Source organism: Vanrija pseudolonga, chromosome 7 (genome assembly GCF_020906515.1).
Source record: "Vanrija pseudolonga chromosome 7, complete sequence".
NCBI lineage: Eukaryota > Fungi > Basidiomycota > Tremellomycetes > Trichosporonales > Trichosporonaceae > Vanrija > Vanrija pseudolonga.
The window spans coordinates 2199930-2222695 of NC_085855.1; the positions used below are offsets into that span (position 1 = coordinate 2199930).

Here is a 22766-nt window from a genome sequence, read left to right on the forward strand (position 1 = left end):
GCGGTGTGGACGGGGAAGGTGAACTCGGCGCCGGAGATGGTTGGCACGTCGAGTTGCCCGCTGTCGTTCGGCCTCACAAATGGTTCAAGCATCTAAAAAGCCATCAAGCCATCGTTGAGAATAATGAAGCCGCTTACCATAGGTAGATTTGGCAGTTCGAGCCCTCCCGTCCGTCCCACAGGATGAATTTGTGTTCCAACACGCACCCACAGCCCGATACTTCCGTCCGTGAACCGCCTAGTGACGGTAGCGACCTGTGCCGGATCGCCGTCCTCATCGTCGACGTTGATGGCAGCGATGCACCAAAAACCTTTTATGAGCTCGTTGTCCTGCGTGTGTACTAGAGAGCCAGCGGGGATGAGGCCGATTTCCGGGTGCTTGATGTCGACGGCGGAGCGGCCGATTTCGTCGAGGAGGAACCACAGTTCGACCCACTGCATCCTCGTGCTCCCGTTGTGTATGTGGCGATAGCGGAGGATTTGGAGGCCGACGTTATGGTCCATCACCAACCGGTAGATCACTGCGTCGGGGAGGGGCACGCCAATGTAGTCCCGGTTGCTGAGCTTGAGGGACCGGCGGTCAAACGACACCATGGACCACTCGCGTTCCGGGAAGTCTGAGGCTTGGTCGAACCCAGGGCCAGGGGGCGGCTGGAGCATAATGACGCGGTCGTGGAAGTCATCCCAACCGCTCAGCTGCAATGATCCATCGTCGAAGGTATGCGGAGTCCACCGGACGGTCATGGGGCCGGTGAATACGGCGCGCCGCCGCTTGAGAGACTGAAGGCCTGGGGGGGTTAGGTCGGGCGAGTGTGAGTAGGAAACTCACACAATCGACGCCACTCGGCAGCGACGTCCTCCGCCGAGACGTTGGCCAGCGCATCTGCCGACGCCCATGAGGCTGTGCCGTCGTCATCGTCGTCGTCGTCGTTGTCACCGGTAGTCTCCCACTCAGACTCGGAAGAACTATGAGGCGGAGCCGTGTCGGTGTCCATGCCGCGGTTCGCCTTCTCCAACCGGTTGCGGAGCCATTCACGCCGCTTGGCCTCGAGGTGCTCCGCCAGGCGGAGGTCAGAGCGCTCATACGACGCCTCGCGGAGGAACGCTGCTTTCCACAGCTGTGTACTCGGACGATCTTGGTGGGAGAATGCCGCACGCCATGAGCGTGACACGTTGTAGGCTGATATGAGGTCGGTGATGGGGAGGAAGGAGAAGCACGCCGCGAGCAGGTCGGAGGAGAGCTTGGTCGCTGGGTCGTGCTTGCCCCGCTGGGTGGGGCCAGTAGTCTGTTAGACGCGTCTGCCGCATCGTGGCTCCTTGGCAGTGGAGAGGCCAATGTCGAGGTGATGAGTGAGTGTGAAAAAGTTGATTGAAAAGAAGAGATGATGAGAGGGGCGAGGGGCGCAACACATACATACACCGCCGCCCGCACCTCCACCATCCGAGTCACCCATAAACCCGCCACCGGCCGTCGACATGCTCTATGCTCGCATCATGACGCGTTGAGATGATCAAACACGCACACTGACGACGACACAACATCACATGATCACAATGTTCATCTTATCCAATTGTATGTACTTGTGTCCTCGACTACTCTGCCGCCCCACTCCAGGGGCACCCCTCTCCATCACCTGCTCTCGTCGGTGAACGTGATCGCTCGAACACAATCTATTGTCCGAGTCAGAATCCATTTCACTCCACCCCACTCACAGCGGCGATCCTCAGACTCGGGGTCTGAAAAGTTCCAAAATTCCCGCATCTTGGGGTCGCGGGCTTGCGATTCCTTGTACTGCTTCTCGAGGGCGTCGTCGATGGGAAACAAGTCGTAAATCGAGTTGGCGTCTTGCAGAGTTCGGCTATACCCAACCATGCCCCTTGTCGTGCCCGAGAGGAGGATGGCCGACAGGTCGGGAACCGCCACCGAGGTGTTGGGCGGCTCGAGATCACGGCAGTCGATGATGAGGGTCTCGTGCATCTGCGTGCGGTCGTTAGCTGCCGATGCGGTTGTGTTCGGTTCGGTAACTCACGGTGTAAATGTAGAGGTTATACCCGCTGGTCCCAGTGTCAAACGGAGTGGAACTGCCGTATCGGTTGATTAGAACCAGAGTAGTGCGGTCTTCCAGGAATCCGGGGACCGTGGAGGCATGGAGTTTCAGCGCCTGTTCACTGACGGCTCTCCAATTTGGCACCATTGACAGGAAGAAATTCCCGGAATGAGCGACGAGCACGTCCACTTCTTCCATGTAGTGGAACCTGCAGACAAGTTAGAGATCCTGTAGTTGAAGCATTGGCTGTGGCACCGCCTACCGTTTTATAAGCAAAGGGTTCTGGAACTCCATGTCTGGCATGAAGGAAAGGTCACCTGTCGCTCTGACTCCCGGCATGCTGTAGGCGTACCGACGAATTGTACTCTGTTCGAGGCGGCGGTTCAATTCGACAACGTCCCCGATCTGGGCTGCCTTCTTGTTGTGAAGCTCGAAGAGGTAGATCACCGCCGAGGGTGGAACACGATTCAAGTTGGCCGGGAACTTGAAGCTGGAGGAGCTGGTGAAAGATAGAACCCCAATGCGCCCGCAGCTGGTCAGAGTGACCATCGCTGCTGGTGTCTGGGTAAACAGACGAGTCAGCCGTCGTTCTTAGATGGGCGCATCTGTCTCACCATGGGCTTAGGGGGCAGAAAAACTCCCTGGCTCCGTGCAACACCGTGTATCTGGTCGCCAGCGCGAACCCAGAGGCCAACGGTACCGTCCGTGAAGCGACTCGTATACACTTGGAACACATCGAAACCCTGACCAGTGCCATCAAGGTTGATGGCTATGTAAGGGTAGAAGCCTTTGATGGGGAAGAACGGGTAGCGCGACTCCTTTAGTGCCCCTCCAGGGATGTCGCCGATTTCGTCGAGGATGATGTCGTTGGCTCTGATGGGACCGGGGCGAAGGAACAGTTCTACCCAGCGCGTGGAACCGTTATTGCGAAAACGGTGGATCTGGAGGCCGACGTTCCGGTCGTCGTGGATCCTGTAGTGTGTGGCCACGGGAAGAGGAACATGCCCAGCCTCGAGAGGCATTGGCACATCGTCATAGTCCATTGGGATAGCCACGTTGCCGTACTTGTACGTGTTGATGGCGAGTGTCTGCCGGTCGAACGAGTACAGTCGCGGCCCGCCATGGCTGCCGTACCAGGGCGTGGGGAGGAGGATGACGCTGTCATTTTCGCTGTCAATGGTGACAAGTTCGAGCTCCTTGTCATAGAAGATATGAGGCGACCAGTGCACCTTGAGTCGCCCGAACTCGACAAGCCTGCCGCGGTCATCGTAGTGGAGACCTTGGTGTCAGTACCGCCCAAGACCAGCACTCACACAAACGGCGCCACTCATCGGCGATTTCGTCACGCGTGACGTGGACGCGATACTCGTCGGGATCGTAGTCTGATGGCTTGTCACAGTCGTCCTCCTCGTCGCTCGAGTTGCCAGACGCAGCCGAGTTCTCAGCTGTGGTCCCCCACTGTGCGTGATACTCGAGGTACTCCTTCCGCCCGCGCTCGAGGTGCTCCACGAGCCGGAGGTCACCGTGCTCATAGTCTGCGTCACGGAGGAACGCGGCCTTCCACAGCTTTCCGCTCGGTGCTGCGGTCGGGGAGCACGCCACTCTGCATTTCGGGGAGACAATGAAGGCTGAGACTAGGTCTGGGAGAGGGAGGTAGGAGAAGCAGTGTTCTAGGAGGAAAGGGTGGAGCTTGTCTGCTGGGTCGGGCATGTTGGAGTGGAGTGGGGGCGTTGTGAGGGGGAGCGCGTGGGTAGCGAGGTTGGGACGAGGGTGAGTGAGTGATGAACGGGAGGGTGAGGGAGTGAGTAAATGATGGAAAGAGAATGGGTTGAGTGACAAAAGGAGGATGCTGAAAAGACGAGAAGGGGCGAGGGCGCCGAGGGCATATTTTGATCCGCGCTCGTCACCTCCACCAGTCGCGTCACCATCACCGCCTCCACTGTCGCCGTCCGGCACCACCCTCACCCGAATCTCCGCAGAGCCACGACGTTACTGTACAGAATACTACTCAGTGCATATCAACCACATACTGGAGTAACAGGTACGACTATGTAATGGACCGAATGCACCTCCAATTGCGAGGTCGCGTGGGCGAGACCGAACAAACGGGTTCGAGTGAGGGCTGATGGGTGCTGAACAAGCCGCGTCGAAATGGCCCGTCGGTTACTACGTGAACATGAACTGAACCGTCCGGAGTTAAAACGCGTCTTCTTCCTCGGTGTCATCTTCTTCCTGTGTCTGATACTCTTCCTCCCTGTCGTCACCAAATGTGATAACTCGGATACAGTCTAGATGGTTCTGATCAGTGTCTCATCCACGTACGCTTGTGACTGATGAATCTTACGGCGTGGATCATCACAGGGATGGTCGTCCCAGAACGCGCGGAAATCTGTCATGGCTGTGTGGTCGGCGTGCAAGTAATCCTCGACCATGCAAGGGTTGATCGGGAGGATGTCGTATATGCGGTAGGCATCTTGCAGAGGCTTGTATCGACCCCGGCCAAGCCGGTTGGTGCCGGTGAGAAGTATTCCCGACAGCTCGGGCGGCGACGACTGCGAATACATGTGGGCGACTTGCAGGTTACCGCAGTCGAGTATGAGAGTCTCGGACAGCTATCCGAGTTAGCAACGTATACAACGACGAGGCGTGTGATTCTCACCGTGTACAGATACAGATGGGTACCGCAAACGCCAGTATCACAGAAGTTCCAGTGCGGTTGTGGATTGATCTGAACTAGGATCGTCCGTTGCTGCATGATGGTCGCGATTTCGCCGCCATGAGGCCCTGCCAAAACGTCGCGTGTCGCCGTCCAGTTTGGCAACATTGCGATATAACCATGGAAGAAGACGACCAAGACGTCGGCATCCTCCATATAGCGGAATCTAAGGACAGAGGATGTAAGCGAATGCCGGGAGTTAGAGTGGGTGACACACTTACGACCTCACTTTCCACGACTTGAACTTCTCGGCCTCTTTCATCAAGCTCTTGAAAATGCTGCTACTTGGTGTGTATGCTTGCGCCGTGTGGATGTGACGTGTAATTCCACGGTAGTTGGAGGTCCCACCGACCGACTGCAAAGTCTGCTGTTGAGGGGATGCCGGATGAGGCTGAAAGATGTAGAGCAGAGAAGCGAGAGGAGGCTGGGTGGTGCCAAGAGGGAACTTGAAAAGGTTGGCTCCGAGGCGCCCTCGAGACACGACACAATGGTCAGAGCTTTCCAACAGAACGGGCTGTGGTGGCTGTAAGGTCAGGGACTGGTGCACACAGGTGAACCAGAGTTTGTCACTCACCATGGGGTTTTCCCTCGTCCTACCACTCCCGTCACGGCGGGCCACAAGGTGATTCACCCTCGCAACTCGTACCCACAGTTCAACGGTTCCGTCCGTGAAGCGAGTAGTGAACACTTGAATTTCTGAACCATGCTGGCTGCGATTGTCGTGGTCCAGGCTGACCAGAGAGACACACCAGAATTTGCGAATGAACCCGTGTACGTCATCAACTTGGTCCCACGCGTCGTCCGGGACGTCGCCGATTGATTCGGCTACCACATCGTCCGCATCGAGGCTCTCATCCCGGATCCACAGCTCTACCCATTCGGTCGGTGTGTTGTCGACAGTTTCACGCCGGTACCGATGAATTATTAGGCCGACGTTCCGGTCGCTCTGGAACTTGTACCGTCTTGCGGGCGGCAGTTCCTCGCAGTCATACGCGTCGGTGGTGGGCTCCATTGACCACCGGTCCAAGGAAGCCATGAACCACAATCGTTCGTCAGGCTCGCCTTCGTCCGACAACCAGGCGAAGAAAAGCTCATCCCAGGAAGATCCAGGCCCAAGAAGGATGAGGCTGTCGTAGAGGCAGTCGACGGAAGACAGGCGCAGCTTTCGTTCCGAAAAGGTGTAGGGGGTCCAGCGAACAGTCACCGCCCCATGGGTCAAGGACCTCCGTGCTTCAACGCTGTCCCTGCCTGTTTATGTTAGATCTCGACTACAACTATCTCAACCCACAGAGGTATCGCCATTGCTCCGCCACCTCGTCTGCCGACACTTCTCGGGGACCCCATGTGGAGGGTGGCGCTTCAGCGTCCCCATCGCCCTCGGGGTCCGAATTCTCGCTGTGGCTCTCATCAACACTGTCCCTCGAATGGTCCAAAGTCACTCACCTCATGTAGCGGACGAACTCGGTCCTCTCCTCGTCGCGCTGTAGAGCAGCCTGGATATCCGAGTGCTCGTAGTTGGCGTCGCGGAGGAAGACCATCTTCCACAAGTTGGGACCAGCGTGCGGCGAGAAGGCGACACGCCAGCCGCGCGAGACGTTGTAAGCAGAGACTAGGTCGGCAGGCGAGAGGAAGGAGAAACACGCCGCGAGGACCTCGGCGGGGAATACGGCTGCGGGGTCGGGTTTGCAGGACGGCTTGCTGCTCGAGTGCAGCTGCGACCAGTGCTCGCATAGACGAGACTGGCGCATTGTTGATGTGGGGTATGTGTGTGTGTGTTTGTTGAGTGAAGTGTGTGTGTGTGAGTGAGTGAGTGGAAGGAAGCCAAAGGGGATTGGCGTGGTGGAGGTGGGTGTTATATGGGGGCGCGGGTCCACTCATCCGTCGTCACCATCTCCAGCTCTACTCTTACCACCACCAAGGGTCTCGACACCACCAACACCACCACCGTCGCCGCCGCTACTGAACCTGACTCTCCAGTGAGGTGCACTCAATAGTCAGTTATGTGAGTGCTGCAGGCCGCGCCGTTGTGAGAACACTGCCCCCTGCGCCTTGCGGTAGCCAGTTGCAAGATGCTAACATCCTTCCGGCCGCTCTGCCGCTTCTATCTCCTGTATCGCCTACAGCCGTGCCGAGGCCGCCGGGGCCTGTATGTCCCACTCGCCCGACGCCAAGGTGTTCAAGAACCGAGTGAGACTTTCCGCGACGAGGTGTGGTTCCTCCTGTGTCACCTGCGCGGGGTGAGCTGTGTCCATCACCTCCTGCACCCACCAAATGCCCCGACTTCAAGTGTCTCTCGTTGCGCGACCGCGGCGCACGCCACACCATGTGCTGGGTGTAGTCGTCTCCGCGCGTCGTGCCCGAGTCACCCGCCATGACCCAGCCAATGGGCACCTTGAGCTCGGGCAGCTTGTCGTACGTCCGCGCGCCGGCATCAATCTCGGTGAATGTCGCCGCCTCGGCCCACACCGGCGTCGCGAGGGTGACTGGCCCGTCGATGCGGCTCGGGTCGACGAGGATGAGCCCGCGGCGGAGGTAGATTTCGAACTGGGGCTCGGAGAAGCGCCCGAAGAACGGCGTCGCGCGCATCGCGCGCCGGGCCTCGGCGAACGACGGCCACACGGCGCGGCGGGACATGATGATCGGCGTGAGGGGCGACGTGCTGATCGGGTCGTCGTAGCCTGCTTCCCGGGCCATGAAGTGGGGGATCGAGGCGGGGTCAACCACGAAGAGGGCCTCAAACAGCTCCGGGCGCTCATGCGCGGCATTGAGTAACCCAGCGGCGCCAAACGAGTGGCCAGCACCGATCAGGTGCTGCCGCGGAGCGGGGTTGGCAACCCATGGCAAGTCCCATGGGGCATCAGCCCCGATCGGGACAGCAGCAATGACATGCGCAACGAGGTTCAGCGCGTCGCGTCCAGTGTCCTCCCATGACTGGTAAGGGCCGAGCCGCCCCTTGTTGAGCGTGACCGACTCGTTGTGAACCAGGTCGTCAAACATCCAGACCTCGTCAATCTCGCCGTCGGCCGGCCGAGAGAGCGAGCCGCCGCCAAATGCCGCGCGGCCCGGGCCGTGGCCTTGGATCACCTCTCGCACAATCTCGTGCCAGTGCTGCTGTTCAGCGATGATACCCAGCACAATCGCCCACTCACCTCCTTCTGGAACCCGCCGGCATGGGCAAACACGAGCGTGTACCCGCCCACAGGTTTCAACCGGCGCCAGCGCTCGAGATCCACTGCTTTGGCGGGGCGGCAGTGGCTGCCTCGTCCAAGTCCCACACCTTGGCGTCGTATCGGCCTCTCACGGCAACAATGGCGTCCTGTTCAATCCGCTCGCTGCGCTCCGCGGCGGTCTCGTTGGGCCCCGGGGGGACCGGGCCCCAGGGGTACGACCCGTGCGAGAGGTTGCCGTGTTGCTCGCGCATCAGGCGCGGGTACGCCGCCGGCGCGGCATGGTACGTGCTCACCCAGCCGATCGGTGGTGGCCGGAGAGGTAGGCGAGTTGGCTGGCGCGGCGCCTCCTCATCGGGCGGGGGGAGGAACCCGAGCAGCGGCCGCTTGTCGAGCAGCTGCTCGGGGTCCACCTCGGCCGGGCGCGGGTACGACGAGATACCGCCAATCGTCTGGTAGATGGTCGGCTTCTGGGGCTCGCGGACGTCCTTGTACTTGCGCTGCTTCGACATGTTTGGAGTGAGCGAGATGGGGGTGGGTGCGATGCACAGTTCTTTGACGACGACGCGCCGGATATTTGTGTTATCCGGCGTGGAGCGGGGTGGCCCATGGCCGAATCGGCCTTGGCCGAAAACGCGGCCGCCGCCCTGGCGGCGGAGTTCGGCATCGCGTCATGGCCATCCCTGCGCGACGTGTCTCACCTCATCCGCAGCGCGTCAAGGCTATCAAAGCTGGGGCCACTGGGAAAATATGCATAGCGCGTATGGTATGGTGTGGCGACGCGACCCCGGTTATCGCACAAGGGGTCATTGTGTGACTAGCCCCGCTGGAAGCCTCGTCACGGTCACCTACAAGCAGCCTGCTCGAGCCTCGTACTCTTGTTGCAGCCAATTCACCCGGCATTGACCGCCTTCGTTGCTACATATAGATGTAGGAGAGCAGCACCTTCCGAGGTCTCCGCTGCTGCTGTGGCCTTCGCCCTCTCCTTCGTCCTCATCGGCCGGACGGCCTTCCTCATCGTTGTCCTCGTCGTAGTCATCGTTGTCCTCGTCTTAAAGCCAGTCGTCGGTTGAATCATCCTCATCTTACTCCTGTGGCACAAAGCTTCTGTTGGATACTGTTTCGAGCGCCCCAGGCCACGACACTGATTCATATCATTGCAATGGCTTTACTGCGGGATCCTGCCAAACAGGGTGCCGTATCTATAGTCTGGAGCGTCTTCCTCGGGTTCCGACTCCTCGAAAGGCTGAGTGAGGCAGGCTGCCGCTTGGAGGAACACATCGTCGCCCTCGACTGGAATCACACCCTCCAGCTCGCCGTCGGGGTGCTCCCACCACTCGGCCGTCTTCGCACCCGCGGAGAAGATACACCAGCCGCCTTTGGCGTCGTAATGTTCCCAGTCCTTGATGGTGATGTAGCAGCGGGAGTCATCGTGTAGCTGAGACATGGCGCTGACAAGCAGAGTCGTTGGCGCGCTGCCGTTCGACTTGAATTGTGCCGACAGGGCCGTAAAAAGGCCATGCCACAGCTTGGGCACAAACTCGGAAGTGAGCTCGCAATGGATATCGCCCGGAGCCATGAGCGTAACGGAGTAGAGATGGAGGCGGCGGAGGTTCGGGTGCTGGACGACGAGTTCGAAGACGTCCGAGGCTGTGAGAGCTGGGAACCCCTGGATGTCGAGTGACTCGAGCTGAGCTAGTGGTGCGGGCGCACTGCTATCCACTGCCGGTGTCTTGTTCGCTGCGGCACGTACCCGACCGAACGCCCTTGCTGCCGCCTTCACCCGCTTTCGCTGCTCGCCGAGTTTGCGGTTGGGTACGAGCCAGTTGAGCGCGTCAAGCATGCCCTTGTACTCCGGTCCGTGGAGGCGGAGATGCCGGACGTTGCCACACAGCGCGACAAAAGAGGGCAAGTTGATGATCTCGTCCCGGTAGCCGATGGTGTCCCACACGCCAAGCTCGAGGTACAGTGTCTCCAGTGCACCGAGAGCCGGCGCAACGAGGGCACGCTGATCGGGGGTCAGGGCGAAAGCGCCGTCGTCCACGACGATTCGCTCGCTTCGCCGCGTTTCAACCGTGAGGCCAAGCACTGGCGGATATCCCGCGGCCAGACGACGCGGGTGCGCACGGCCCAAGCCGAACAGGGCCGCGCGGAACAGCGAGTCGGTGATTGTCTTATCGTAGCCGGCGACCTTACGTTTCAGCCATTCCGGCTCCTGTCGTCGCAGCGCGAGCGAGCCGGTGGGCTGGACGGTGGGCTGCGTCGTCCACGCGTAATCATCCTCAATGAGAGCAGCCGCGACGCGATCTGCCTCGCGGGGAAGGTCGAGCTGGTGACCGAGGCTCACCGTCTCGAGGTGGGGCAGCGCGGCGATCACGTCTCCGAGCGCGAGGGCGAGGGGCGTATCGTCACCTAAGCACGGGCACCGCAGTTCCCGCCCAGACTGGTCCGACTCGTGGCGTGAGGTTTCTACGCGGGTCTGGCCGACCAGCGCCAGCTGCTCGTCGTCGCCCGCGATGACGAATATGCTCAGCGAGAGCGTGCGGACCGTGGACGCCAGTCGCGAAGCGCAGATACCCTTGAGTGCGGCTATGCCGGCCGTCGTGCAGAGAATGAGGAGATCGGTGAAGTTGTCCTTTGTGAAGTCGTCAACCAGCGCGTCATTGACGTGTTTGCAGGTCTGCCGGAGGGCGCCGACGTCGCGGGTTACGAGGTCGTCGGCAATGATGAGCAAGAGGTCGGCGGGGAGGGTGCCGAGGGACGCTGGGAGTCGAGGCGGGGTGGGGTCGGGAGACGACATGGCGGTGTGTCTAGGGCAGCAGTGCTTGAGGAGACGCTGAAGTTGGGAGCGAGGAGGGTGTGATGGAGAATGAGCAAGTTGAAGAGGTGCAGCACATCTTCAATGTGATTTCGGCACCTCGTGACTTCGGCTCATGTGGCGTCCATTCCGCGTTTCACCAAGGTCTCTGATGCCCGCATCTGTAACAATACCTGCAATAGACTCGGCAGTTGAGCATCGCCAAGCCTTGGAGTTCGGGGGGCGAGGGGTAGTGCTGCGTGAGCTGAGTGGACTGTGAGGCCAGGGTGAGGTACGTAGCCGGAGTAGGTAGTATGTTAGCCTCGCTAAGTATCAAGTCTGCGCCCCACACGAGGTGGTCAGCGGGATGAGCGCCGTCCTAGGTCTGTCGTATGTACTGCATGCACTGCGTCAGTAGTAAGCAGCCCGCCTCTACCGCGCAAAGTTGTTGTGCGTGTCGGGAATGGGCAAACACAAACACCGTCGAGTCGGCACGCACCGGCGATGCCCGAAACGTCATAAAGTGCGCCCATCACGACGTCACCATCAACCGCCCACACCACAATGTCAAACAGCGAACAACTACACGCACTCAGCGCGGCCGAGGTGGGGAGGCGCACGGCGGCCGGAGACCTCCTTGTCGAGGACTAGTGAGCCCCACGCCCCACACCAAGCTAACACCAGCGCGCGCGCAATCCTAGCGCATATCGACACGACCGAGCCCTCGCTGCGCGCATGGGTCGTGTACGACCCCGCGCAAGTCCTCGCCTCGGCGCGCGCGCTTGATGCGCTCCCGCCGCACAAGAGGGGGCCACTGCACGGCGTCGCGGTGGGGGTGAAGGATATCTTCTTGACTCAAGAGTATCCGACCGCGTACGGGTCGCACTGGGCGGGGCATCGCGCGCAGGCAGGGGTGGACGCGACCGCTGTCGCGGTCTTGCGCGGGGCTGGCGCGCTGATTGTTGGCAAGACGACGACGACGCAGTTCGCCGCGTGAGTCACCGACAGAACAGCGCTGACCCCAGCTCGACGCACGGCCCAGCGACAGTCAACGCCGTCGACGCATCGCGAACGCCAGGCGGCTCGTCCTCCGGCTCGGCAGCCGCCGTCGCGGCCTACCAAGTCCCGCTCGCCCTCGGCACGCAGACGGGCGGCAGCATCATCCGCCCGGCATCTTTCAACGGCGTGTGGGGTTTCAAGCCTACGTGGAACGCCATCTCGCGCGACGGTGTCAAGATATGTGCGGCGTGGAGTCGGACATAGCTGACTACGGTAGACTCGCTGACGTGCGACACGGTCGGGCTGTTCGCCCGGAGTGCGGAGGACATCGCGCTGGCCTCGAGCGTCTTCGGGCTGTCTGACCCCGCGCCTGCGCCTGACGCGTCGACGCTGCGCCTCGCGTTTGTCAAGACCGGGGCGTGGGGCAACGCTTCCGAGGCAACAGTGGCGGCGTTCACGCGTGCCCGCGCGGCGCTGCTCGCTGCTGGCGCGCGTGTCGAGGACGTCGAGCTCGAGAGTTTTGGCGACAATAACACGCAGTGGCACGACACGGAGCGATACCGCGCCGTCATCCACCCCGAGGGCGCGCGGGCGTTCCTGCCCGACTATGAGACGTATCCCGTGTCTAGCCGCGCGACGGAACGCGCGAAGCGGCTAGAATCTGATGTGGTCGAGCAGATTGAAGACGGCCTGCGCCGGACCAACGACGAACACCTCGCCGCGCTCGACACGTACGCCCGCCTCCGGCCGCGTCTGGACAAGATTCTAGAGGGCTACGACGCGATCATCACCCCCAGCACTACCGGCGTCGCGCCGCCGCTAAACGACACAAGGCACACTGGCAACTCGGTCTTCTGTACCATGTGGACGGTGCTGCATGTGCCCGTCGTCAATGTCCCCTGCATCACGGAAGACAGGCTGCCCGTCGGCGTGTCGGTCGTTGGAAGGCGGTACGGCGACGCGCAGCTGCTCCAGGTCGCTGCGGCGGTAGGGCAAGTGATTGCAAAGGCCGCGTAGCATGCATGCATCGTGTCGCGTAGCAGCGTGATGGGCGTGCGTTGATGGGTGGTGCCAGCCGCTGGGCCCCGCCGGATGCCAAGCCGTTGCCGTCGGCAAGGGGCGGCCCGGGTGCATGACGACAGCGACGCCGAGCACGACATGGCGGGCAATCGGCACATCGTCGACAGCGCGACAGCACATCCGTTCACCCATTTCCTATCGCTTAAGAGCTCCGCCATCGCCGAGAACGAGCACCAAGCATCCCCACACATCATGACCAAGCCTACTGTCACCATCCACACACTCCCTGGCTCGACCGACACGGACGGCGCTGGCGAGTCGTTGCGCGATACCATCGAGACCGGCCTCGTTGGCGGGGAGCGTACCGTCCCCGGCGAGCGCGCAGAGGATGAGGAGTGGGCTTATACGCGGACCGTGTCCCCTCTGATCCACTACGACGCGGATGGGCTCAAGTGAGTCGTCGTACTTCTCCCTGCCTCCCCTCACCCACCCCTGCACCCGCGGCTGACGCCCCCGCGGACTCTTCGACCAGATCACAGTCGACAACCCGCACTACTACCCCTTCCACGACGAGCTGGGCATCTTCAAGACCCACGGGTCGGAGATCGCCTCTGCCCTGGGCCTGGCCTCCGCCTCGCCCGAGGCCGTCGAGCGCGGCTTCGACGTGGTCGAGCTCGGCGCCGGCGCGCTCCGCAAGACGGCACACCTTCTCCAAGCGTTCAGCGACGCGCTGCCGCCCTCGACCAACCCGACCCCGATAAGCTACTACGCGCTCGACCTGTCCAAGCCTGAGCTTGAGCGTGTCCTCGGCGACCTCGACACGGAGTACGGCGCGTCGCTGGCCCGCGTGTCCCGCGTCGGCCTGCACGCGGATTACGACGCCGGCCTCAAGCTCGCCAAGGAGGGCAAGCTGGCCGCCCTCAGCGGCGGGGACGGCGCCCGGCCGCACCACTTTGCGTTCATCGGCACGTCGCTGGGCAACTTTTCGCGAGAAGACGCCGGCGCCTTCCTCAAGAGTATTCCTCTGCGTGCCGGCGTCGACCGCCTTGTGCTCGGCCTCGATGGACGCCCGCCGGCCGGCGAGGAGGGCAAGAGGAAGGTTGAGACGGCGTACAATGACCCCGCGGGCAAGGGCCGCGCGTTCGAGGAGCACGGATGGGTTGTGGTGCGCCGCGAGCTGGGCTTGGCTCCGGACACGTCGATCGAGTGGGCTAATCGGTACAACGAGCCGCTTGGTGGGTTGGACGAGGAAGTGGGAAGGGCGAGCTGACGCCGACAACCAGGCCGTCACGAGTGCTACTACCGCGTCAAGGAGGAGCAGACGCTCCACCTCCCTAATCGTAACGTCGATGTGCATCTCGCCAAGGGCGAGTTGCTGCACGTAGAGTGGAGCATCAAGGTGAGTCGAGCAAGGAAGGAAGGTGTCGGCGGCAACGACGGGTGACTGGACTTGAACGGACCGGAGGCTCTGCGCCGCTGGATGACTAGACTTGACTGGTGTACGGCGCGCGGCGCAGCGGCCCTTGCTCGCCCCCACCCTGGCGTGTGCCGAAGCCGAAGCCGAATCAGTCCGCAGCAAGCGTCCTGCATCGCCGCGCGCCGCCGCCGTCTGCAGCGCCTCGTCTTCCTCCCTGAGCGTTTCAAGCTGACACTTTTGCTGTACAGTGGTCCTACGACGAGGCCATTGCCCTGTTCACTGGCGCCGGGCTGCGCGTCGTGCAGAGCTGGAAGGCGCCGACATCAGAGTACAGGGTATGGGTGCTGGAAAAGGCGGCGTGATGCAGCATCCGACGCGACGCGTCGGTGCAACATGCAGTGCTGTTCGTTTCGTGTATGCATAGGATGTGGGGTGCAAGATGCACTGCCTGCTCCAGGGTGCGAGTGAGCGGCTGTTCCGAGCCCGTGAGCCCGAACAAGCCGCGCGTCAGCGAGGGCACCAGCGCCGAGGTTCGATCATCAACCCCTTTGCCGTCATTTTGGTGGCGTTCCGCATTAACTGGCTTGGCACACCAATAACCGCGGGGACACCTCGCTCGACGCGTGCATCGACGCGGCGCGCGCGCGCAGCGGCAAGCGACGACCGACAACGACCTCGTCATATCCTCCGCCGACTTGCTCATCTCGACCAAACCCGTGCCAAAGGTGGGCCGCGGCCACCACGCACCCCCCAGACAGCATAAATACCCGCCCTCGCCCCCATCCCCATCCCACTTCTCTCCCCCATCCTTTCACCATGCCCGTCACACGCCCAGGACTCGGGCTCCCGCTCGACCACAACACGCCGCAGCCGTACGACAAGTCGTGGAACGCGCGCAACGTCGTCAAGCCGCCCAAGAACGACGGCTTTCCGTCCGCCGTGCTCGAGGACGGCTGGCAGAGCAACACGCCGACGGTGCGCGAGCGCGCCCTTCTGGCGTTCATCGACAGCATCACCGACAAGCCCGAGTGGTGGACCAAGGTCGGCAACAGCGAGATCACAGCCAAATGGCGCGCCGAGCTCAACGCGGCCGTCGAGGCCGGCGTCGAGCCCTACCACAAGGGATTTAGCAGCGAGATGTTCGAGTTTGCCCTCCGCGAGCTGCGCGACAAGGCCAAGATCTACCACGAGAGCGGGTACGTGTCGGTGCTCGACCTCGCCGCGAGCGTTGTCAAGGCCGACGGCGACAAAGGCGTTACCGAGGCAGTGCGCCAGCGCCTGATCGACGCGGTCCGCCCGCTCGAGAACGTCCCCGCAGACCAGGTCGACTGGCACCCCGGCTCCAACGAGCAGGTGCGCGACATTGTCCACCCGAGTCTCTTCCCCCTCGTGTACGGCAAGACGCGCTACCTCGCCGACCAGGAGCTGGGTGTGGCCGACGCGCTCCAGGCGTGGGGCTCGGGCGAGGTCGTGCCCGCCCTCGAGACGGAGGAGGACGTCAAGCGCCGCCAGAAGTGGTTCAAGCAGATCGCGAAGAAGGAGGCCAAGGACGCCGCGGACGCCGCCAAGGCTGCGGCCGGCGAGGATGGCGCTGAGGACGAGGACGCTGCGCCCGCCGCAGCCGACGAGCCCGACTCGGACGCCGCCTCGGCCGAGAGCTACAACTGGGAGCGGTGGCAAGCGAAGCGCGAGGCCGAGGAGAAGGCCGCGCGCGCGCGTCTATGGAGCTCGCGCTTCCAGTGGCTCCCATCCGAGGTCGACGTGGCCGCCGACGGCAAGGCGACGTTCGCGAGCTACATCAACAACCTGCACCCTGGGCAGCACAAGGAGCTGTACGGCGTGCTCGAGGAGCTGGTGACTGCGTCGCTGCCGCTGCTCGACGCGACGTACGGCCGCGTGATGCAGTGGAACGCCCTGACCAACCAGGTGGGTAGCGGTGGGTGTGAGAGGCGAGTGCTGACGCTCGCCCCAGGCCGCTGGCGAGAAACTCACGCCGCCGTTCACCGCGTCCACGTTCGCCACCCGCATCCCGTGCACCACGAGTAACCGCAAGTGTCTCGTCCCCGGCATTTGTGCTGCCAATAACGCTTGGTGCTCCGAGTACAACCGACCCGGCCGGTCGTCGGACGAGGAGGAGGAGGATGACGATGACGATGACGACAACGATGGCGAAGGCGCGGAGGGTGCCGGCAACGATGCTGAGGGAGCTGTTGCCGCGGACGGTACCGACTCCGCTGCTGATGCCGCTGGCGCTGGCAATCCCGTGTCCGAGGTGGTCACCGTGTCTGAGGCAATCGCCGTGGACGGCGGAGCAGACGGGGACGACGAGGACGACGATGAGGACACCGACATGGACGACGACGACGACGACAGCGACGACAGTGACGGCGGCTACGACCCCTATGCCGGCCTGACGCCCGAGGAGAAGGCCGAGCGTATCGCCCAGAATGAGCAACGCATCGCCGAGAGCAACAAGAGGGCAGAGGAGCGCAAGGCGAAGTACGAGCGCGATGCGGCCGAGGCCCCGCCCTACGACGTGCTCTTCCCGGCCGACTACGACTTTGGGTACTCGTCCAACGACGAGGGGTACGAGAAGGACCAAAAGTGGAACGAGCACACGCACCCGACGCAGCAGCCCGAGCCGGCCGAGTACAAGTATGTCGGGCCGACGTCGTTCAACAAGGGCACCAACGGCCTGTTCAAGCTGCCGAACGGCAAGGGCGGTGTCAACCGGCTACAGGTCATTGTCAAGCTCGCCAACATTGAGCTCACGCCCGAGAAGCCGAGCTACGCCGGCGGCAGCTGGCACATTGAGGGCCAGCTCAACGAGCGCATCTGCGGCACCGCGCTGTACTACTACGACAACGAGAACATTACGCCATCGCGCCTCGCGTTCCGGACGCCTGCCGACGCCGAGGGGTTCACTGAGGGCGAGTTCGAGTACGAGCAGGGTGACCACGCGCCTTTCGAGGCGTACTACGGCGTCAACGCCGAGCTGGACGGCGACAGCACCGTCGTTCCGATCGGCGACGTCGCGACGCCGCAGGGACGCCTGCTTGCCTTCCCCAACGTGCTGCAGCACCGCGTGAGCCCGTTCGAGTTGGCCGACAAGACCAAGCCAGGCCACCGCAAGATTGTCGCCCTCTTCCTCGTCGACCCGCAGACGCCCATCGTGTCCACCGCCCACGTGCCCCCGCAGCAGGCGAGCTGGGGCTCCATCCGCGAGCTCGACCACAAGCTGCCCGCCGAGCTCCAGCACCAGATCTACGCCGACCTCGGATGTCCCTACTCGCTTGACGAGGCAAAGCAGATCCGCGCCGAGCTCATGTCTGAGCGCAAGGCCATCGACGGGGACATCAAGGAGAGCTTTGCGCTATCGTCGTGGAACTTTTGCGAGCACTAGCCGAGTGGTGCGCAGCGCCGCGAGGCGGGCTAGTTTGAGGAGAGGTGTGATTGGGTCGATTGATTGATTCTCTGGGTATTGATTCGTACGGGTTATGCATAGCGTCGTGTAAGCAGCACATGTCACCCCGCGATGTCTCGCAGGCTCGGTGCGTCAATAGTCGTCCAGCTCGTCGTCGTAGTCCGTCTCATCCGACTCCGTCTCGCCGTCGATCCCACCGTCCGAATCAGGCTCATACCACGGTGTGCGAATCGACTGGGCCAAGCGCGCGAACAGGTCGCCTCCGGCCGGCATGTCGCGATACGTCTTGCGGCCGGGAAGGTGGACAGCGACGGGGAAGTGCACGCCGCTGTCGGCGGCGTACGCGCTCGCGTCGTCTTCGCAGCTCTTGCGCCCAGTCACGAAGCGCACGGCAGCATACTCTGTGATAGACTTGAGGTGCATCTCGGCGATGGGCAGTGGGGTGGCCTGGTGCTGCGCGGACAGGTCGTGCAGGAGGGAGCGCCACTGGGCGCCGTCCCACTGCTCCGGGCCGCGGTCGTCGGTGATCGTGAGGCTGACCCACTCGAGCGTCACCTTCGCCAGGCGCGGGAACTTGGTGAGGAGGGCGTACAGGTCGTTCGGCGCTAGCTCAGTGTACCCGCTCAGCTCGAGGCGTTGCAGCCGCGCGAACGGCGCGGGGGCGTCTAGCATCCACCTCAGCGTGGCTGGGAGACATGGGCCATGGCCCGCGCTCTCGACGGCCCGCAGGGTAAGCGATGACGGGCTACACAGCCGCATGAATGCGACAGCGTGCGTCCAGCCTGCCGGGTCGGCAGAACACCGGCCAAAGAACAGCTGCACGCGATCGAGGGACGCGAGCGCCGGCGCGAGCAGCGAACGCAGCTCGTCGCCGAGGGCGAACACCGCGTCATCGAGCACCGTCGAGCCGTCCGCGACGAGCTCGGGCACGGGGCCATATCCCGCGCTCGCGCGGGCCGCATGTGCCCGGCCCAGCGCGACGACCGCAGCGCGGAATATCGGGCCCAGCCGGCGATCGTTGACCCGAATGTCGCCGGCGGCCGCGAGCGCCGCGTGCCCCAGCGCAGCGGCATGCGGCGCGCGAAGAAGGGCCGCGGTCCGAGGTCGGCGTTGCGTGAGGGGACCTCCATCGCGCTCGACACTTCCAGCGTGTGCAGGCTCGGCAAGGCAGCTAGCACGTCTGACAGCGCGTGCGAGAGGGGCATGTCGCGCGGACACGGCAGCGGCTCGGCCGTGCCCGCGCCAAAGCCCCACCTGTCGTCGAGGGCCAAGAGGGCGTTCGAAGTGGCCATAGCTGCGACGTCGTCGGCCGTGTGTGGGAGGATGCGTAACGAACGGACGTGCGCCGCGATCTCGGGGCGGGCGGCGAGGGCCGCGAGCGATGATAGCCCTGCGGGGGAGACGACGACCGCGAGCCGCGTGAAGTGTTCCCTGCGGAAGGTGTCCGCCAGTGCTGCGTTGAGTGTTGTGCTTGTAAGGCGGAGCACGCCGACGTCTGGTGTCGGAAGGAGGTCGGCTACGTGTTGGAGTAGTTCAGGCGGCAGTGCGGCGAGCGAGGCGATGTCGGGCGGGGGCGGGGGCGTGGGCATTGTGCGAGTTGTTGCTGATGGGACGTGTCGGTGTCGGTGATGGAAGAAATGTCGGCAGCAGGTTGCGCGACTTGCTTGGCATCGATGCCGGCGTATACAACGATGCGATCGACGACCCGCCTGATCTACACGATCCGCGCCTTGGTTACTCGCCTCGCGCAACGATCAATGGCGGTGCCACCGGCGCTTGCTCAGCAGAGCTACGATGCTGCTCAAGCACGGTGTTCCAGCCTCAATCCATGACACAAGCCCATACATGACTGCAGCCCTCGCCTAGAAGAACTCAGCCAGCACTGGTGCCTGTAGTGTGCCAAGACAGTCGCGTCCCGGAGTGGGGTGGGCGGGCCGCTGTTTCAGCCTGGTGGTCATTGACACCCGCAGTCACCTCGCGTCCTTCACCAGGTTGCCCCGGTCACAACTTGGGCGTTTGCTCTTGTGCTCACAATCATCGAACACAAGCGCAGGCAACAACGTCGGGATGGACGCTCTGCCCTCCCAGCTCGCGCAGGCGCTGCAGTCTGTGCAGCCTGTGCAAGTGCAACCCTCCCCGCGCCGACGAGCTGGACTCGCGAGCCTCCCAGCAAACGTCCTTTGGCGCATCTGCGAAGAAACACTCGGGATCTACGACTGGAGAGGGCGCGACGACAGACGCCAGGCGGACACCCTCAGCCAGTGCTGTAAAGCCTTGCGCGCGACCCTCGCCGAAGCCGAGCACCTCCGCGCGGCGTTCCACACCGTGTCGATCCTCCCCTCGCCCGACGGGCTTCGCTTCCTCGCGGGCCTCGCTGCGGGCCCGTACGCCCGGCACGTCCGGCACGTCACTATCGCGCGCCAGATCCCTGTCCCCGGGTTACGGTCACTACGCGCCGCGACGCTCGCACTATTGGGCTTTGGACCGGGCAGCGAGGTCGCGGTCGACGACCACGGCGTGGACGGCATGGAGACGCCGCTCGCACGGCAGCTCGCTGACGTGTTCTGCGCGCTGCCGTCTCTCGAGGGGGCGGGGGTTGGCTTGGGATACGTGCCCCTGCCCCGCAAGAGTGATGGCCAAGCCTCCGGCTTTAAAGAACCCCGCAAGAAACCGGACAAGATGCCCTTCGGACAGCGCACTGTCCTGTCTGGTCCCACCGATGACTACATCCACGACGTGATATTTCGCGGGGTCCTAAGCAGCGGCGGCAGGACGACCTGTGACGACACTTAAAGTCGAGGACGAGGCGTCCAGGTTCACCGCTGCCAGGCTCGCCGCCGCGTACACATTCAGCACATCCCAGTTGGAGCTCGTGGGCCCACTTCTTCGACAGCTGAGGACGTTGAAGATCGAGGCCCTTCCGCCCTCAGACGATAACGCATCGCCCCTGTACGACTGTGGTCACCTCGCCTCCTTCTTGCACCAGTGCAGCGGCCTGACCGAGCTCTACTTGGAGGGTCCTAAGGCGTACGCCGACATCATTCAGAGGCTGCTGAGGGATCCCCTACTGTTCCCAGGCCTCGAGAAACTCGCGCTCAAAGAATTCGACCTCCCCCAAGCCATGTTGATCAAGCTTCTTTCGCAATGGAACCTCAGGGAGGTATATCTGGACAACATCCGCCTCCAGGAGGACGAAGCCCTCGCGAGTGGCCACGCCAAGAAGTACGTGAGGTGGAGCGGATTCCCAGTGCTCTGGGACGCCGTGCTCCGCGCTGTCTCCGAGCATGGCACGGGAGTGACACGCGTGCTTGGGCTACGCGACCTCGGAGAATGTCATTGTGATGCGCAGGCGACCAATGTCTCCTTCGATCACGATCCCAGTACGCCGGATGTGGCGGTTTCCCGCGACGGCCAACAAGTGGTGGCTACCGCCCGCCCGGGTATCGCGGACGTGTTCGAACGGGCAGCATCGGCGCTCCATACCCCTGCTGGCGCATTGCCTCCTCCACCAGAGCAGCCTACCAGTCACCCGAAGCTCGCCCAACTGCCCGAAGACGTTCTCCTGCTCATCGTTGCCCAGGTACCGCGGCGCACCATTAGCCACCTACGGTTGATGTGCAAGGCGCTCGCGGACGCGCTCTTGCAGGTAGCTGCCAGCGTCGTACGGTCTGTATCGATCGTACCCTCCGCACCCGGCGTCGAGGTGCTCGCTAGCATTGCCTCGTCAACGTTTGGCCCGTATGTCCGGCACGTCTGGATGGCGCTCGAGTACGAGCCGGACGCCGCTTTCGACCCTCTCGCCCCAGGCCCCTCGGCTCGTTTGGCGCAGCTCGCGTTCCTCGGACTCGAGGCCATTCCACTCAGCAGTACGCCAACAGGGGATGACACGCCGTTCGCTCGCGGGCTCGGAAAAGCGCTCAGCAGCCTCCCGGCACTTCGAAGGGTCGGCGCCGTGGCGGCGCGAGGGCCGAAGCCCAACGGCTTAAAGGACAAGGACCAGTGCGTGACCAACGCCGTCTTCCGCGGCCTCCTGTTCGCCGCTGCTCGTGCCCATGTTGCGGGACGGACCATCGACACCGTTGAATTCGAGGCAGGTGGCGAAACTGAAGGCTCTTTCTACCCTCGCCGAAAGAATGAGGACCGTTCGCCCCCACAGCTGAGTGACCCGGCGTTCACACTCACCTCCTCCCAACGCGAGCGGGTGGCGCCGCTCCTCGGCGCACTGCAGACCCTGCGTCTCGACGTGTTCGGGTCTTCTGACGTGACTGTGCGCGAAGACTCCGGAGTCTGTGAATTCATCCCCCTGTGCACTGGTCTCGTTTACCTCGACCTGGAGGACGCCGTGGGATCGGTGCTGCCCACGAAGACGGCGCCGCAAGCTGCATCGCAGTACTCTACCCTGTCCGAGACGCAGGGGGGCATACCCGTGCACAGGCCCGTTTTCAAGTGGACCGGCCAGCTTGCCGATGCACTGGCACCGCTCACCAGACTCGAGGTTCTGTGGCTGAAACGATACGCCTTTTCACTCTCAGTCCTCATCCAGCTCCTCACTCAAGTGCAGCTGCGTTGCATTATGCTCATGGAGATTACGCTGGAAGGCGACGCAACTTTGGCCACGGACGACGTCCCGCGACTGTGGGACCAGGTGTTGCGGGCAGCCTCGAACCACGCCACGCGGAAGACCCATCGACTAGGGCTCAGTTTCCTCCGCGAGTCGCATGGGAATGCAGACGACCGAAGCACGTACAAAGTCGAGTTCGACTGCGGGCCCGACGCCCGCGAGCACGCGCACGACGCCATCTTCGAGGCCGGTACATGCGTGAAGCTGTACCTCCGGGAGTTCATGCGGGATGGCGATGAAGAAGGAGGCTATGACCGGGATGTGTTCGTCCGCGCGGCAGATCTCCTGACTGAGCCCACCTCGATGGTCGATGAGGAGAGCTTGGTTTATGACTGGGAGATATAGTAGAGGAGGGTGAACGTGCCGAGTTGCAGCAGCGGGGGTCTGTTTGTAGGGCACAGCGCCGTGCAGACCGTCATGCAGGTCGTAGCAGATTCCACACTGGCGCGACTATGATACACAAGTACATAGACTCCCGTCGGAAGACATGACGGGAGCACATGATCCGTCGTCACAGGATGACGTTGTGCCAAGACAAGACAGTCGCGTCCCGACCAG

At 62.8% G+C, this 22766-nt stretch overlaps 12 protein-coding genes across 13 annotated transcripts; 5 read left to right on the forward strand and 7 right to left on the reverse strand.

Annotated features, from left to right (window-relative positions):
* Positions 1-92: 92 nt before the first annotated feature.
* LOC62_07G009732 (uncharacterized protein) lies at positions 93-1160 on the reverse strand (the record flags this gene model as incomplete). The annotated part of the gene is made up of 3 exons (XM_062776289.1): positions 93-787; positions 838-1124; positions 1156-1160. The coding sequence occupies 3 exons, from the start codon at positions 1158-1160 to the stop codon at positions 93-95; spliced, it is 987 nt and encodes a 328-aa protein (XP_062632273.1).
* A 469-nt stretch (positions 1161-1629) lies between these two features.
* On the reverse strand, positions 1630-2194 carry LOC62_07G009733 (uncharacterized protein; the record flags this gene model as incomplete). The annotated part of the gene is made up of 3 exons (XM_062776290.1): positions 1630-1670; positions 1713-1977; positions 2030-2194. The coding sequence occupies 3 exons, from the start codon at positions 2192-2194 to the stop codon at positions 1630-1632; spliced, it is 471 nt and encodes a 156-aa protein (XP_062632274.1).
* Positions 2195-2625: 431 nt separating this feature from the next.
* On the reverse strand, positions 2626-3757 carry LOC62_07G009734 (uncharacterized protein; the record flags this gene model as incomplete). Its single annotated transcript, XM_062776291.1, has 2 exons — positions 2626-3326; positions 3361-3757. 2 exons carry the CDS (start codon positions 3755-3757, stop codon positions 2626-2628), a joined length of 1098 nt encoding a protein of 365 aa, XP_062632275.1.
* Positions 3758-4076: 319 nt separating this feature from the next.
* Positions 4077-6568, reverse strand: LOC62_07G009735 (uncharacterized protein). Of its 2 annotated transcripts, XM_062776292.1 has the most exons (6): positions 6207-6568; positions 5338-6011; positions 4985-5286; positions 4707-4929; positions 4392-4659; positions 4077-4335 (listed from the first exon to the last, which is right to left on the reverse strand). In XM_062776292.1, exons 1-2 carry the CDS (start codon positions 6509-6511, stop codon positions 5996-5998), a joined length of 321 nt encoding a protein of 106 aa, XP_062632276.1. In that variant the 5' UTR covers positions 6512-6568; the 3' UTR covers positions 4077-4335; positions 4392-4659; positions 4707-4929; positions 4985-5286; positions 5338-5995. The 2 variants fall into 2 exon arrangements, with proteins under 2 accessions (XP_062632276.1, XP_062632277.1); XM_062776293.1 differs by having other exon boundaries at positions 4392-4929.
* A 312-nt stretch (positions 6569-6880) lies between these two features.
* On the reverse strand, positions 6881-8442 carry LPX1_0 (Peroxisomal membrane protein LPX1; the record flags this gene model as incomplete). The annotated part of the gene is made up of 4 exons (XM_062776294.1): positions 6881-6991; positions 7032-7871; positions 7913-8018; positions 8039-8442. The coding sequence occupies 4 exons, from the start codon at positions 8440-8442 to the stop codon at positions 6881-6883; spliced, it is 1461 nt and encodes a 486-aa protein (XP_062632278.1).
* Positions 8443-9098: 656 nt separating this feature from the next.
* LOC62_07G009737 (uncharacterized protein) lies at positions 9099-10730 on the reverse strand (the record flags this gene model as incomplete). The annotated part of the gene is made up of 1 exon (XM_062776295.1): positions 9099-10730. One exon carries the CDS (start codon positions 10728-10730, stop codon positions 9099-9101), a length of 1632 nt encoding a protein of 543 aa, XP_062632279.1.
* A 554-nt stretch (positions 10731-11284) lies between these two features.
* Positions 11285-12762, forward strand: gatA (Glutamyl-tRNA(Gln) amidotransferase subunit A). The gene is given in 5 exon segments (XM_062776296.1): positions 11285-11377; positions 11412-11556; positions 11569-11720; positions 11753-11979; positions 12004-12762. 5 exon segments carry the CDS (start codon positions 11292-11294, stop codon positions 12741-12743), a joined length of 1350 nt encoding a protein of 449 aa, XP_062632280.1. The 5' UTR covers positions 11285-11291; the 3' UTR covers positions 12744-12762.
* Positions 12763-12998: 236 nt separating this feature from the next.
* Positions 12999-14525, forward strand: egt-1_1 (Ergothioneine biosynthesis protein 1; the record flags this gene model as incomplete). Its single annotated transcript, XM_062776297.1, has 4 exons — positions 12999-13198; positions 13509-13981; positions 14030-14145; positions 14412-14525. 4 exons carry the CDS (start codon positions 12999-13001, stop codon positions 14523-14525), a joined length of 903 nt encoding a protein of 300 aa, XP_062632281.1.
* Positions 14526-14979: 454 nt separating this feature from the next.
* Positions 14980-17566, forward strand: LOC62_07G009740 (uncharacterized protein; the record flags this gene model as incomplete). Its single annotated transcript, XM_062776298.1, has 2 exons — positions 14980-16089; positions 16136-17566. 2 exons carry the CDS (start codon positions 14980-14982, stop codon positions 17564-17566), a joined length of 2541 nt encoding a protein of 846 aa, XP_062632282.1.
* Positions 17567-17719: 153 nt separating this feature from the next.
* Positions 17720-19176, reverse strand: LOC62_07G009741 (uncharacterized protein; the record flags this gene model as incomplete). The annotated part of the gene is made up of 2 exons (XM_062776299.1): positions 17720-18728; positions 18842-19176. The coding sequence occupies 2 exons, from the start codon at positions 19174-19176 to the stop codon at positions 17720-17722; spliced, it is 1344 nt and encodes a 447-aa protein (XP_062632283.1).
* A 478-nt stretch (positions 19177-19654) lies between these two features.
* Positions 19655-20380, forward strand: LOC62_07G009742 (uncharacterized protein; the record flags this gene model as incomplete). Its single annotated transcript, XM_062776300.1, has 1 exon — positions 19655-20380. One exon carries the CDS (start codon positions 19655-19657, stop codon positions 20378-20380), a length of 726 nt encoding a protein of 241 aa, XP_062632284.1.
* A 328-nt stretch (positions 20381-20708) lies between these two features.
* Positions 20709-22553, forward strand: LOC62_07G009743 (uncharacterized protein; the record flags this gene model as incomplete). The annotated part of the gene is made up of 1 exon (XM_062776301.1): positions 20709-22553. One exon carries the CDS (start codon positions 20709-20711, stop codon positions 22551-22553), a length of 1845 nt encoding a protein of 614 aa, XP_062632285.1.
* Between the last annotated feature and the right edge of the window lie 213 nt (positions 22554-22766).

Coding starts and splice junctions, on each gene's coding strand:
- gatA (XM_062776296.1), top strand. CDS start 11,292: ATGTCAAACAGCGAACAACTACACGCACTCAGCGCGGCCGAGGTGGGG. Junction 11,378..11,411: donor GACCTCCTTGTCGAGGACTA/GTGAGCCCCACG, acceptor AGCTAACACCAG/CGCGCGCGCAATCCTAGCGC. Junction 11,721..11,752: donor ACGACGACGCAGTTCGCCGC/GTGAGTCACCGA, acceptor CGCTGACCCCAG/CTCGACGCACGGCCCAGCGA.
- LOC62_07G009735 (XM_062776292.1), bottom strand. CDS start 6,511: ATGCGCCAGTCTCGTCTATGCGAGCACTGGTCGCAGCTGCACTCGAGC.